We start from the raw sequence: 13516 nt of genomic DNA on the forward strand, positions 1-13516 counted from the left end.
GGTTTTTTTTTTTTCCTTCCAGTTTGTTTCTTCTTCCTCCTCCTTGTATAACTCCCCTCTCACATTCAGGCTTTCCCAGTGGCACCTTTTCCTTCACACTTCTGGTGAAGGAGGTATGGCAGCTGTGAACACACAGGCCATGAAAGTGGTGTGGGTTAAGTGCTCCAGGTTCTTCTGTCCCCACCATGTTTTCTCCTGCCTTCTACTGACAGCATGACCTCCTTCAGAAAAGTCTTGGTTTTGTCCCTCCTAAGCCTGCATCAGTAGAAACTGCTGAAGTACTCAGTGTCTTTTTGAGAAATCAGATAGTGGTGTTATTTTTGACAAGACACCAATGTTTGAGAGAGTTTTTAATGCTTCTCTTTATTTAGAACATGTCAATGTAGTAAGAAGATGGGAAATAGGATGATGCTAATTTTCACTTCTCCCTTACCCAAACATTTTGTTGGTAATAATTCTTGCTTCAGACTCACAAATCTTGTACGTGATGCTGTTGTGCACTTTTGTTTATAACCATGGCTACTGCCATTTACATAACACATGCTGTTTGCTTTGCTGCCATGTGCAAAGTCTGGTTTTCTTCAGTCTTAACACCTACTAGTTGAGGAATGACTTTGTCATTTTTAGTACTATGCAGCCCAGCAGAGCATTACTACTCATGACTTTCTGCAGTGTGCAGTATAACATTTACACTTTTCCCCAAATTCTTGTCTATCTCCTACATCTATTACTGAAAACCACTACTGACATTTCTGAATTGGAATGGGAGGCTCTGGGGAGAATATTTTCTCTTTAATGTTCAGCCAGCTAAATCATCAGCCCAACAAGCTCTTGTGGAGAGGTTCTCCTTGTCTTGCCCCCCTCTCCATCTGTTTCATCAAGTATGAGTATTTTCTTACCTCTCCGTATGGTTTCATCTGTACTTCACTCTTCATCGATGCTGTGGGACAACTCTGGAATATTTAATTTGAGGAATATTTAGTTCGTGTACTACATGTACTACAGTTATGCAGAAATATTTTAAAATATACTAATTCTCTTGCTACTTGTTGTTCTTGATGACCAGGCAGAGCTAGCTAAGTACCATCTGGACACATCTTATTGGATGTTGGACTTGAAAATGAATTTTTGGGCAGTTGGTATTACACTACTTTTATTCATGCTAGCAGTAGCAAATTTTGGTGTAGGTATCAGTCACGTAGTAAATCGCTTTCTGTGAGCATTACTAAATAACAGAAAAACCTTTTGAAGCGAGGACCTGCAAGTCAGAACTGAGATCTGTTCCTGAAATTGTGTGTGAGTAATTCTTACTTGCATTAGTAACAATACTGACTTCAATTAAATCAGATGAATCCGAGCACAGAATGGTAATTATTCTGGCATGGAAAAGCTGACAGTGTCTTTAGAGCTATTTTTATTGATGCATTTCAAAACCTCACTTATTCCACTCCTTCCTCCTTTCTTTAATCTTGCACAAAAATAATTCATCAACTGTTTCTGGATGGTATCTGAAAAGTAAAAGTTGTGTTCCTTTGAAGCTGAATAGAAGGAAACTTCACATCCGTGTTTTCACCATCTGCATATAAAATATAGTAATTTATTAAAAATATTTATAATATCTAACCCTTTGATTTTCAAGCCTGTTTATGTATAAAAATGTTCTAGGTATGTTATAGTCCCTAAATACCTTAAGTTCCATCTTTAAGTCTCAGTTTTAGATGCTGAACCATGTATTTGTAAAGGTACATGAAAGCTAATTTCTTCAAAGGAGAATTTAAATAATGACTGCTTAATGTTAGTAAGAACTTGTTAGAGGATGATGACTTAGAGTGAGGAGTCCTTTTTATGAAGCCTTTATGAAACAGCCTTTAGTTTAACAGGGAAGCTAACTATTTTCTGGATATAGAAGGATTTTTTTTTTTTCCTGTAATTTTGAAATTACAACTTTTTTGTTCTGTTTTGGTTTTCCCTTGAGAAACAAAGAGGTAAAGAGACAGAAAATCCAAACAGAGTATTACTATCTTCATTTCTGAGGAAGAACAAGTAACATCTTATAATGTAATAACACAATCTAGAGGGCCAAATGATAAATGAATGGGAACGGGTTCTTGTATATTGTTTTTGAGACGAAGCACATTAGATTGAATTGTTTCACAAGCAGCATGCCTAATTATTGTGTCTGCCACATTCATCTATTTAAATAATTCCCAACTTCTGGATTGCTGCCTAGAATATTACTGCAATACGTGTTTCAACTGGTTATTCCCTTGTCATGTGTAACTTCGCGAAGGAATCTGATTTTGTTTAGGAAAAAGAAATAGAAGTGAGCGCTGGCAGTATGTTTATAATAATCTGATTTAAAAGGATGGCAGGTTTCGTAATGTTAACTTGAATAAGTTGCACGTGAACTGATACTCTATTTGTTTTGTCAGGTCAGTGACTTAAAAAGTGCCTTTGTCAAGTCACTTTTATGAGCGAGGACTGCTACGCCTGTGTTCTCAAAAACTCGTCTTTGCCAGCCAGACATTGCCTTCACCTTATACCTGGCAGAAGATACCTCATCTGTCTCCATTTGCCAACAAGTTGATGGGAAACTGAAACCAGAAAAAGGCGAAGAAGAATTATTATTATTATTATTCCTAGGATATGACCAAACAGCTGCATTGCTTTTCTTGGGTGGTCAATACCAGCAAGCGACCATCAGAGAATTAACATTCTATCAAGGAGTGCCATTTCATTGAAGGACATTGGTTTAAAACTGGTGCATCTGTGATACAATCAACAAGCTCACATGTTTTACGGACAGAAATGCAACTGAGCATGGTTTTTCCCAGCCAAAAGTCTACAAGTGGGACTTAATGATTTATGAATGACTGCTTGCTGAGAAACGCTGTTTATTCTGCTTTGTGTACATTGGACATCGTTAATCATCCCCCACTTTTTTTTTTTTTTTTTTTTTTTTTAAATTTGTTTTCCACCGGAATTGAAATTATTTTCTAGTTATTATCTATTATTCTTTTATCTGGTTGGTTGGGGCTTTTGTTCTGGTTTGGGGTTATTTTTTTTTTCCTTTGTTTTGGAAATTTCTTCAGCATAATTCACTTGGCATCAATTTACAAATTCAGAATCAGCTTTTCACCATGGCTTTGAATGTTGCTCCTGTAAGAGATACAAAATGGCTAACATTAGAAGTGTGCAGGCAGTTTCAGAGGGGAACTTGCTCACGCTCTGATGAAGAATGCAAATTTGCACACCCCCCTAAAAGTTGCCAGGTTGAAAATGGAAGAGTTATTGCCTGCTTTGATTCCTTAAAGGTAAGGAAAAAAGAAATTGCATGTGTAGTGAAAATGCTACTGCATTGTACTAAAAGTAAGATGTGAGATGATGAGTTATAACTCATCATAAACCAGGTTAATCAGAGTGATTTCTTCTTGGTAAACTGTATATTAATACAAATGTTATTTGTCATAACTTTTATATATGGAAGCATTGAAAAGGTTTAGTTCTGAGGATTTTATTTTATATTATAGTGTCAGTATGTTGTTTACAAAAATTGCATGTGACTGTGGGATACAGGATTGCCTACAGCTGGTGGGACAGTTGTACTCTCCTCAATACATTTTATGAATTATTGTTTCATGACAAATGAAAATACACAGTGGCAGAGTGCTAGACCATTACCAGAGTCCTAATGAAGCAAATCATATTCAAAAAATGCAGATTCCTTCGTTCAAATCAACAGAGCTAAGAAAAGTCTATTCATTACTTCAGTTTTGACACTGGAACAGATTGTTTACTCTTGGTATTGTGGGTGCTCTGATAAATTAATAGCATTGATAATTACATGTATGCATGGTACAGATAGTAGTGTAAGTTTTGACCAGAGCGAAGGAATTCTGTCCTTTGGAGGATATTTAGCAATTATGTTGTTAGGTCATCAAACTTCTGACTTGCTAATAACATCAGGCACACTTTAGAAAACTATTTTTAAAGTTCTGTGAAAATACTGTGTGTACTGCATAAAAGAAGATTAATGGCCCCGTGGGGTTTGGGGAGTACATAGTGTTTTCTGTGATGATACATTTGTGTTCTCATGTTAACAGAAGGGAAAAACTTAGTTCACATAAATAATTAACGTAAAAAATGAGCTTTTCAGATTTTATTGTGAAAGTTTTAGTTGTGGCTTTGTCTTCTGGGAATGGGAGAATGTCTTGGCTTGGTTTTCAAATTTAGCTCAAAAAATTTGGATCAACATCTCTGTTACTCACCAAGAATTTTGTTACTGTGAGAACAACAATGTGAAGGAGAAAAAAATTCAGTGGTGTTTGAAAATGTTAATTTTATTTTGGTGTTATGCAAATTACTGTGCTAGGCATCTTCTGGATTTCTTGGTTTCTTCTGTTCTTTTGATGATTTGCAAGAAAGTAACTCAGTAGAAACGTTTGTGAGGGGGGATTACATTCTGTATGTCCTGCAAGCCAGCAGGACATACAGCACCTTTGGAGTCATCCCAGTATGTCATCGAGTGCTATTAATGACCTTAATCCATGGATAAACTGTAACAGCTTCTTTGTAGATGTTCTTGTGTATTGGTTGCTTGCCAATGGGAATTTTTTTTTTTTTTTTAAGGGGCAGGCTACCATCTGCAGCAAATGGGCAATAAGCTGCTTTTATTTAAAAATAAGCAAGTCAGTAGAAGTTTTGGGGAGTTTTTTTAGATAGAATTTTTAACTATGGTGAAGTCTTGGGACTGTGGCTGGGAGGCTGGAAGCAGCTGGCAGGGATTTGTCACCTCTAGGCTGGCAGGGCGGTGGGTTTGCAGCACAAGAATGATGCTGCATCATCCTGGCCAAAGCAGTGTTGTGCCTGTCTGTCCTCATTGACTGAGGCCAGCATCACTCTCCAGGCAGTGTAGGGCACCCTCAGCACAGATGCCAGCAATTCGAACTGGGGAGTTTTGTGCAGGGAATGTTATCACCTGCAAATTGAAACAGGAGCCACAGACTCAGCTGAATAATATTATGAAGAGAAATCTTGAGGGGTCACTGGGGATCTGACAGTCAGCATCATTGCTCGGCAGAGAGAAGTCCAAAACCATGTAAAAAAACACACTCAAAGCAAGCAGGTGTTTTCTCTCCTACTGTGGGAGTGCATCTGTTCCCAGGGGCCAGATCACTCCAGCCTGGATCTGGTGGCTGCTGCTCTGTCACACTGCCTGTCATCACCTTCTTCCCAGCCAGCAGAAGGGAGAATGCTCCTGGACCTCCCATCTTGTGTTTTCTAGTTGGGTCTGTTGGGTTAAATTGCCAGTAAAGCCTGGATTATACCAAGATATATATACCATATCAAACTGTGGCCTGAAGCAGCAGAGATGGAGGTGGAGGTTTCTGCCCTCTGATCCTGCTGCAGGAAGAGGGAGATTTATTAAGAGGACGATAATGTCTTCAGTTGCCACAGGTCCTTGCTGCTGAGCAAGGGTCAGAGCCCTGTGTTTTAGTGTTTTGCCCGACCCCTCAGTGCATAAAAAGCTTTTAGGGATCATTGCCAGTGCATGGCTCTTGGCTCTGTCAGCTGGTATCCTCACATCCATTACCCTCATTACTTGGAGTGTGTTTGTAAATTGCCATACCTATGGCAAGAATGTGCCTGATTAGCTCAGCTTGCATGTACTGCTGTTTGAGGGACCTAGATCATTAGTCACATAAATTTTATTTGATGTGTAGCTTTTGGAAATACTGGTGTTAATCACACAGTTTCAGAGTAATGCTTTGGCACTCAACGAGCAGAGTAACGTTTCATGTAAATAAACAGAACAGTCTAGAATTATAGATAAAATCAGAATTTAATTTAAGAAAAACAAGAGCTGTTTTACTTGCTGAACACTGAACCACATTTTAATGCAGGCAATTATTTAGGGTTTATTTACATAATATCTGGAGCTTTGGAGAGTTAGCGTTTTAATTGTCTTGGTTTGGTATACCTGCTGTAAAAATAAATTAGAATGAGTATATTGAGTCTCTTTGAATAAACATCCTCCTACCTAAAGAAGACAATCTTTTTTTGTCTCAGATTGAGGTGTGTGCTGTTGCATTTAAGTGGTGCCTGGTAGTGAGAGCTGCACCCTAAGAAGTCAGTGAAACACAAGATACAGCACTCAGAAACAGGCTCTCCTTTACCTCACTGGTGGATCAGAAGAGCCCCTGTTTGGGGAAGTGTTGTGTGCTCTCCTGTGTGTGCATGCTGCCTTCTTTCTGTATGTCCAGGGTAGAGGAGAGAGTGTGTTATCAGTATCTGTCAGATGGATCAGATTCCCAAAGCATCAATATGGAGCTACTGGAGAGTCCAGCAAAGAGCCACAAAGATGATGGAGTGTCTGGACCCTCTTTACTACAAGGAGAGGCTGAGAGAGCCAGGGCTGCCCGAGAAGGCTCAGGGGATCTCATAAATGTCTGTAAATACCTGAAGGGAGGGTGCAAAGAGGACAGAGCCAGGTTCTGCTCACTGGTGCCCAGTGCAATGGGCACAACCTGAAACATGAGTTTCCTTCTGAACATCAGAGAACACTCCTTTCCTGTGAGGGTGACTGAGCACTAGCATGGGCTGCCCAGGGAGGTTGTAGAGACCTTGGAGATATTCAGAAGCTTTCTGGACATGATCTTGACAACCATCCCTAGGGGGCCCTGCTTGAGCAGGGGTTGGACCAGATCATGTCCAGAGGACCCTTTCAATTTCAACCATCCTGTGATTGTGTGTTCTGAAGCATCTTCACTCTGACTTGCCTGTAGCCTCAGGATTGTTCTAACCTAGCAAAAGCTGGCATTGGGACTGAAGGAATTAATCCAGCTAGGGACACCTGCCTCCATGCCATGCCATGTCCTCCTTTGTGCTCCCACTGCTGCCTTTGTCATTCTTATGGTGATAGTGTTGTGGCCTTAGGCTAGACTTCAAGAGTAACATGATTGCATCAGAACTGAAGTTTCCCTGTATTAAAGAAGTATATTTGTAGGTCTGTTGGTTCCAAGTGAGAGGTCAACAGAATTTAACAGACCCTGTTTGCTTTTAACTCAAAGGGATTTTTGGCTCTGAATACCTGTCCTTGCGGTACTTGACTTTAAACCCAGCAAAAGTTGCAACAGCAACCCATTGCACTGAGTACAGTTTTGTGGATCCAAAATGATGAATCCAAATGTTGCAGACTGTCTGGCCTCTATATATCCTTCATTTGTGAGATGCTTCAGGCTAGACAAAAATAGCTGAGGACTAATGAGCCTGGTTCAGATTCAGGCCAGAAACTTGCTGCTTTCAAGCCAGGTTCTGCCACGTGGGCTTCTGAGATGTGTCTCAGCATTTGTTTCTCACTCTTTTGTGAAGGACAGAGCTTGGTCTGTTCTGAGCAGGGCATTTTTGGGAGGTTAGGAGAGTGTAAGTGGATCATTCCTGTGCGCAAGATGGATGCAGTAGTCAGCCAGATGTGTGGCTCTTAGCTGGCCACAGCATCACTTCCAGTGATGGAGCTCCCTCTGGCAGAAGCCCCCATGACTCTGCCAGCAGATGTGGCCACATGGGCAGACCCAAAAGTGTGCTGGATAAGTGACCTTCCTGAGCTTAGTGTATGATAGAGTATGAAGCTGATGAGCAGAAAGATGGAGGATGCCGAGGCAGCACCACCAGAGCCAGAGTCTTATCTACTGCCTGAAAGCATCCCAAAGCCTTTTTGGAGCCTATTCAGGCTCCCCTCTGAGTACTGCAGTGTTTTTGCAGTGGGAAGTGTCTGTGAAGAGGCTTGTCTAATTGGAAAGTTTCAGTTTCAGGAGCTGCTCTGTTTATATTTTTGTACTTCTTGGGTTTAAGTAGCTTAATTTTAGAGTGAAGAACCTGGATCTGTAACACTTACTGTATCACATATAGAACCCTCCAAGCTGAATGTACAAGCAAACCTGTTTTCAAGGCTTTCTTGTCCTACTAGTAGTAAAGAATAAAATCCTTTCAAAAGAATACTAATATATAATGTAATGTCTGGGGAAAGGAAGGTAAAATGCTTTGCTTTGTTTGAGCTGGATTTAAAAAAAAAACAACACACACACATTAAAATGAATGGTGATGTCTAGGAGGGGGGTAGAGGAAAAGCTTGCCAGGTAAGAAAATATGATCATGTGAGTTTTAGTGGGAGTAAACTCATGTTTCCAGGCAGATCTGAGTTTTAAATTCTGGTCTTCTTTCTTTTGACTCAGACTTAAACCCTTTCTGCAGGTCAGCTACTAGAAAGATACGCTGTCTAAGCTAATACAGATAACAGAGGAGGTATCTGGAAGATGCTGTCATTGCAAGTTCTATGTGATGGTGGAAACAAGAAAATGAAAGCTTCTTTAGGGCTACAGATGGCTTTTTCTGTATTTTTTTATCTATTTACTAGTGTCTCAACACTTTCGGCTGTTCTACTTATTGAGCCTGCAGCAGACTAGTGTGAACTGTTCATTTGCATTTTCATGAAAGCCTTTTAAGAGTATGCCTATCTGGTCTCATTTGGCACCACAGAATAAAAGGTAATTGAAAGCTGTACACAGAGGACTGTTTACCAAGTTAGAAGGCTTCCAGGAAAAAAAAAAAAACAAAATTTAGGAACATCCACTTTGTTGAAATATCTGGAACTGAAAATAATCTATTTAAGATGGCCTTGCTTTTATTAAGGAAAAAAAAAATAGATGTCTTTGTAAAGTGAGCAGGCTGTTAGTTAGTAAGAGAGTGAGCTCAGAGTTAGGGTGCAGCAGGTAGTCATTTGTCTTCCTGTAGTTCTTCTGTGGGCCTCTAAATGTTTTGCAGATATCAAGGACTTGGGATCAACTCACACTTTGAAGTAGGTAATAGTGGCTCTTGCTTCGCAGGTGAGACAGCCTGGACATACTGTAGATGTGCATTATATGTACAGGGGATCAGCTAGTTTTGTCTGTACTAGAAAGCATTTAAATAGGTGTTTATAGTGTAGAATACAGATCTCACTGTCCCTGTGGAGCAACGAGTTGAGTCACATCTTTCCTTTTTCACCCACCTCTGTTTTTTTTTCTTGTAAAAAGCCCATTAAACTACAGGTAGTCTGAGAACACCACCTGGCAGAATCTCCCCTGTGTCTGAGTTGCTGCTAAGTGTGGGCATGAAAAGAAAGTTTCGATCAAGGCCAGTTTTAAGTGACTGCAAATTAACTCTGTAGGCTTCCTCTGTATTCAGACCAGCAGTGGCTACCCTGGGTCAGAACAAAGCCCCTTTTAGCCCAGTGACCCAGCAGTGAATACTTAGGAGGTGGTGTGCAAACATGTAGTGTTTTCCTGGAGTGCTCTCCTAGCTCTTGGTGCTGGGCTGCTCAGGGATCACAGAACTCACAGAGTGACTTAGGTTGGAAGGGGCCTTAGAGATGCTCTACTCCAACCTCCCTCCCATGGGCAGGGACGCCTCTCAACTAGACAAGGGTGCTCAAACCCTCATCCAACCTGGCCTTGAACATCTCCAGGGAGTGGGCAGCCACAGTTTCTCTGGGCAATCTATTCCAGAATCTCACCATCCTTGTACTGAAGAACTTCTTCCTAACATCTAGTCTAAAGCCTGTTGAAAGCCAGGCATGGTGTGGCTGAACGCAATAGCTCATGGTTAATGTCTTTTCCCTGGATTTGTCCCTTCCCTTTTTGAACCATGTACACCTTCAGCATCCACAGCATGCCACAGTTGTGCACAACTTTGTTATGCACAGCATGGAACCCAACTTCTGTTGTTCATTTCAAAGCTCCTTGTCTCATGGATAGCCCCAGTTCTTGTGCTGGAAAAGCAGAAGAGCTTTTCCATCTCCTGTGAGCTGTTGTCAGGATGAATCTGGGTGGGGTTTTTTACTGACTGCTTTCTAGAAGGGGCATGTTTGTCCCCACTGAGTTCGAAGGAAGTCTTAACAAGAGAAGACTGATTGTTTTAAATGTACTCAGTGAAAAATTCTGTTCCCAGGACAGGTAATGATTCCCGGAGGCCCATCTTTTTCAGGACATGGGATTTTTTGGCTCAGAATGAAGTACAAGGGGTCAGATGCTGCACGGAATTTTGCTGTCCTATTTCCTGAGACTTTATTCCTGCGACTTTTTTTCATATTAAACCCAAACCATAAGCTGCTGCAAAAAAAGAAATGGTTACATTCAGTCCTCTATCCTATCACAGCTAGCTCCACCTTTTTATTTCTCAAGTGATCATGCAGACATGCAGCTTGTTTGAATTGATCCAAAGGAAAGGGAAGGAGCTGCATTAAATCTAAGATGAAACTATGAGTTTAGGCAGCAAAATCTAGTATAATTTGAGATAGAATGATGTTTAAGGAAGAAGAAATCTCTTTCTGAAGACCTCCGCTTATCTTTAAGTTTAGGGACTCTTAATATTTGAGAGGGACATTTCACATCTGTTTTGGAGCAGGGTCTGGAGGTGCAGCTCAGCCCTGCCAGCCGTGGGGTTGCACTTGTCAGAGTGTGCAGGGTCAGGAGCCCCAGTGAGCTGTCAGGGCTGAGCCCAGGGCTGGCCCCTACATCAGATGGCACCAGCCATCAAGTCATCTCAGAGCAGCACATCTTCACTTGCTTCCGTCTCTGCCCTCAGACAGAAACTATGAAAAGCAAAGAAGTTGAACCAGTTGAAGTTCATTACATACGCTGTCAGAAGAGCTGGGTGTCTCCTCCAGGCCCTGTTTTATTTCCTTATTTGCATCAGGCAGTAGCACTGAATTGATGAAGCTATCCTGGCTGCTCACTAGTGTCCCGTGTCACTACCTAACCTGTCAGATTTAAAAACCTGAGCACCTTGTTTTAACTTGGTGTAAGTTAGATTCTCAAAGGAGAGCCCAGTTGGACACTGAATCACTGAGCTACCCAGACCCTGCTTCCCTCTGAAGGTTTGGGAAGCCCCTCTCTTCCTGGCTGCACAGTTCAGTGGCAAAGTGATCAAAGCAGATGTCTTTCACAAGCAGAAGACCTGTCACAACAGCTTGTACCTCCTTTGGCCTGTTATGACCACCTGATGTGAGCAAGTGGGTGTTTACCAGTGTTTTCCACTGTCGTTTTTGGTGTGGTAGAACTTGCTGAGCAGGTTGCTTGGCCCCTGGCCTGGGAAGGAGGATGAACACTACGAGCAAAAATGGTTGAAAGAAAAAACAGTTAAAGGACAGTCACTGAAGGACATAATACAAATAGATCTTCTTGTTCCTTCATTGTCCTGAGGGAATAGAAGAGTGTTTAATAGCTCCTTGGCAGTGGTTGTACTGGGTTAACTCTTGGAGTTTGCTGCTTCCAGAAGCCCCAGCAGAGGCTTGTGCAGAGCAGTCCCTGGTAGTCTGCCGTACTCCTTTATCTCAGAAGAAGCTGCCACTCCTTTGTCAGAGTCTTCTTAAACAAAAGAAAAAAAAAAAAAAAAAAAGAGCAGCTAGGCAGATTGGTTAGAGCTGCAGCAAACCTTGTGTGGAAGGGCACACTGTTTGGCAGATGTTCTTCAGATTGTCGGGCACATATACCCATGGATTCACTGTAGGTTTTGTTGCTGCACCAACCCATGCTCCCCTAAGCTTTATAATAACCAGCCTGTGGGTGTAGTGAAGGCAAAATTCAATCAGAGTCTCTGACTCATCCCATCAGTAGGATTTTGAACACAAGAGCAATTGCTTGCTGCCCACTCCTCCCCCACGCTCTCTATTAACTCAGGTCACTGTTCCCACAGGCTTGCTCTCTCCAGGTCTCCCCACCTACTCCTTTGTTTTTCTGGAAGGTGGTTCCTCTTTCATTGCACGTTTTTTTTTTTTTTTTTTTTTTTTTTTTCTTTACATTTGGCCCTGTGAATGTAGCTTTCTCTCAGCTCAGGCATCAGCTGTTCTTCCCAAGCTGTTATACTTTGAATTCATCATCAATACAAAAGGCAGGGTTGTGTTCAGATGCAGGGAGCTTCCTGAAGTACAGGCCTAGCAGAGACAAGACACATGTTCCTATTAGTCCAGGTCATCACCAGCACCAAAAGCTTTTTAACTCTAGAAAACCCAGTACAAAAGAATTGGGGAGTTTATTTGTACGTGTATTTGGCAGCCATTTCTCTCTACTTCTATCTCCTCAGCTGAAGACTGGCACCTTGTTTTTAAAGAGGTGAATTGTATTGAAAACCCATTGTGAAAAACAGACAGGAAAGCTGTTGTGGTTTTAGAGAAGTTGGAACACATCACTGAAAGCCTGCTGTGAGGTACCCATCCCACAACTGAAATGCAAAAGGAAATCATAAGCATCTGTTTTCTTCCACATCGATGTGTGGCTGTGGCCATGCTGTGCCACATGCGATTAGATTCGTGCAAGGTCTTGACCACAACAATAAAAGAAATTAATAATGAGGAAAAGAAACTGCCTTCTTTTCTGCTTTGTCCATGAGCTGTGTGGTAAGGTGTTGTAACCAACGCCCCAAAACTCAAAGCTTGGAAAGGCAAATCAGTGAGGGGTAAAAAGAAATCGATAAGCAGTCAAAAACCTATGAGAAAGCCTATAAACAGCATGAAAACCCATGAGATGGAGCAGCTGTAGGGCAACACCCTTGTATGCATTTGACAGCCCAAGGGGCCAACAGAGCCATCCTCTGTGGTAAGGATCCAGACTGAAAGGTGACTTGGTACAGCCACTCCAGTGTAGGTGTACCCTTTTCCATGAGGAAAAAAGTTGGAAAGTTTTCAGGCATTGCTTCCTCTTGTGTTCATTTGGCTGGAATGAGGGGGGAACCATGGAGCACAGTGTCATGGCAGCTGCGTGGATGGCTTGGGCCAGCAGCCCATCACTTGTGCTGCTGCTGCTTGACCTTCATGTCTCATAGGCCAGATACCTCTTGAGCTTTGTAAAACCTGATTATTTTACTTCTGTTTGAAATTCAGTTTAGTCCTCGAGCACCCCACAGTGAAGCTATACCTCTGACTGAACAAGTTCATGCAGCATCTTATGCATTTTCAGGAGAGGAACATACTGAGCTATGAAGATAACACAGGGGCTGTAAGAAAAGCTCATCTGTAACTAAGAAGCTGACGAAGCTGCTGGGACCTTCTCTGTTGGTTCATAGTGAGACAAAAAATAAAACCCAGTCTGTTAGATGTTAAACTAAGCCCCAGTGGCTGTTGTCAAAGTCTCCTCAGACCTGTCCACCAAGCAAATAAAAAAATCAGTATTAGGCAACTTTTTCAACTATATACAACATGTGATATCCAAGAAACATAAAATGTGTTGGTTTTTACTTTTTTTTTTTCTTTTTTAAGATCACTTCATAGACTAGGCCATCACTTTAAAATTAATATGCATTCATTTTCTTTTGATAGAACCTGTGTTTTTGGGCTTGATTCAGTTGTCCAAACAAAAGCATCTGATTCTGTTTGAGATGGCCTATAGTAGTCTTGTTGGCTTTCCAATTAAGTGTCAGAGGAGTGTGTCAGATCAGCTGGCACCATGGAGAAGTCCAAGAAGATCCAAGGTGCTCCAAATAGTCC

General features: G+C 41.5%; 1 protein-coding gene across 19 annotated transcripts in view; it reads left to right on the forward strand.

Annotated features, from left to right (window-relative positions):
• Positions 1–13516, forward strand: part of MBNL2 (muscleblind like splicing regulator 2) — a 109088-nt gene that overhangs the window by 33430 nt on the left and 62142 nt on the right. For 16 of the 19 annotated variants that reach the window (XM_071742133.1, XM_071742034.1, XM_071742103.1 and 13 more), the window contains one exon: positions 2433–3314. The exons of the other annotated variants lie outside the window; for them this stretch is intronic. In XM_071742133.1, coding sequence (XP_071598234.1) covers positions 3141–3314 — 174 coding nt within the window. In that variant the 5' untranslated portion in view covers positions 2433–3140. The remainder of the gene's footprint in view (positions 1–2432; positions 3315–13516) is intronic. 19 annotated transcript variants of the gene reach the window in all.

The sequence above is a fragment of the Heliangelus exortis genome, chromosome 1 (genome assembly GCF_036169615.1).
Source record: "Heliangelus exortis chromosome 1, bHelExo1.hap1, whole genome shotgun sequence".
NCBI classification, from domain to species: Eukaryota; Metazoa; Chordata; class Aves; order Apodiformes; family Trochilidae; genus Heliangelus; species Heliangelus exortis.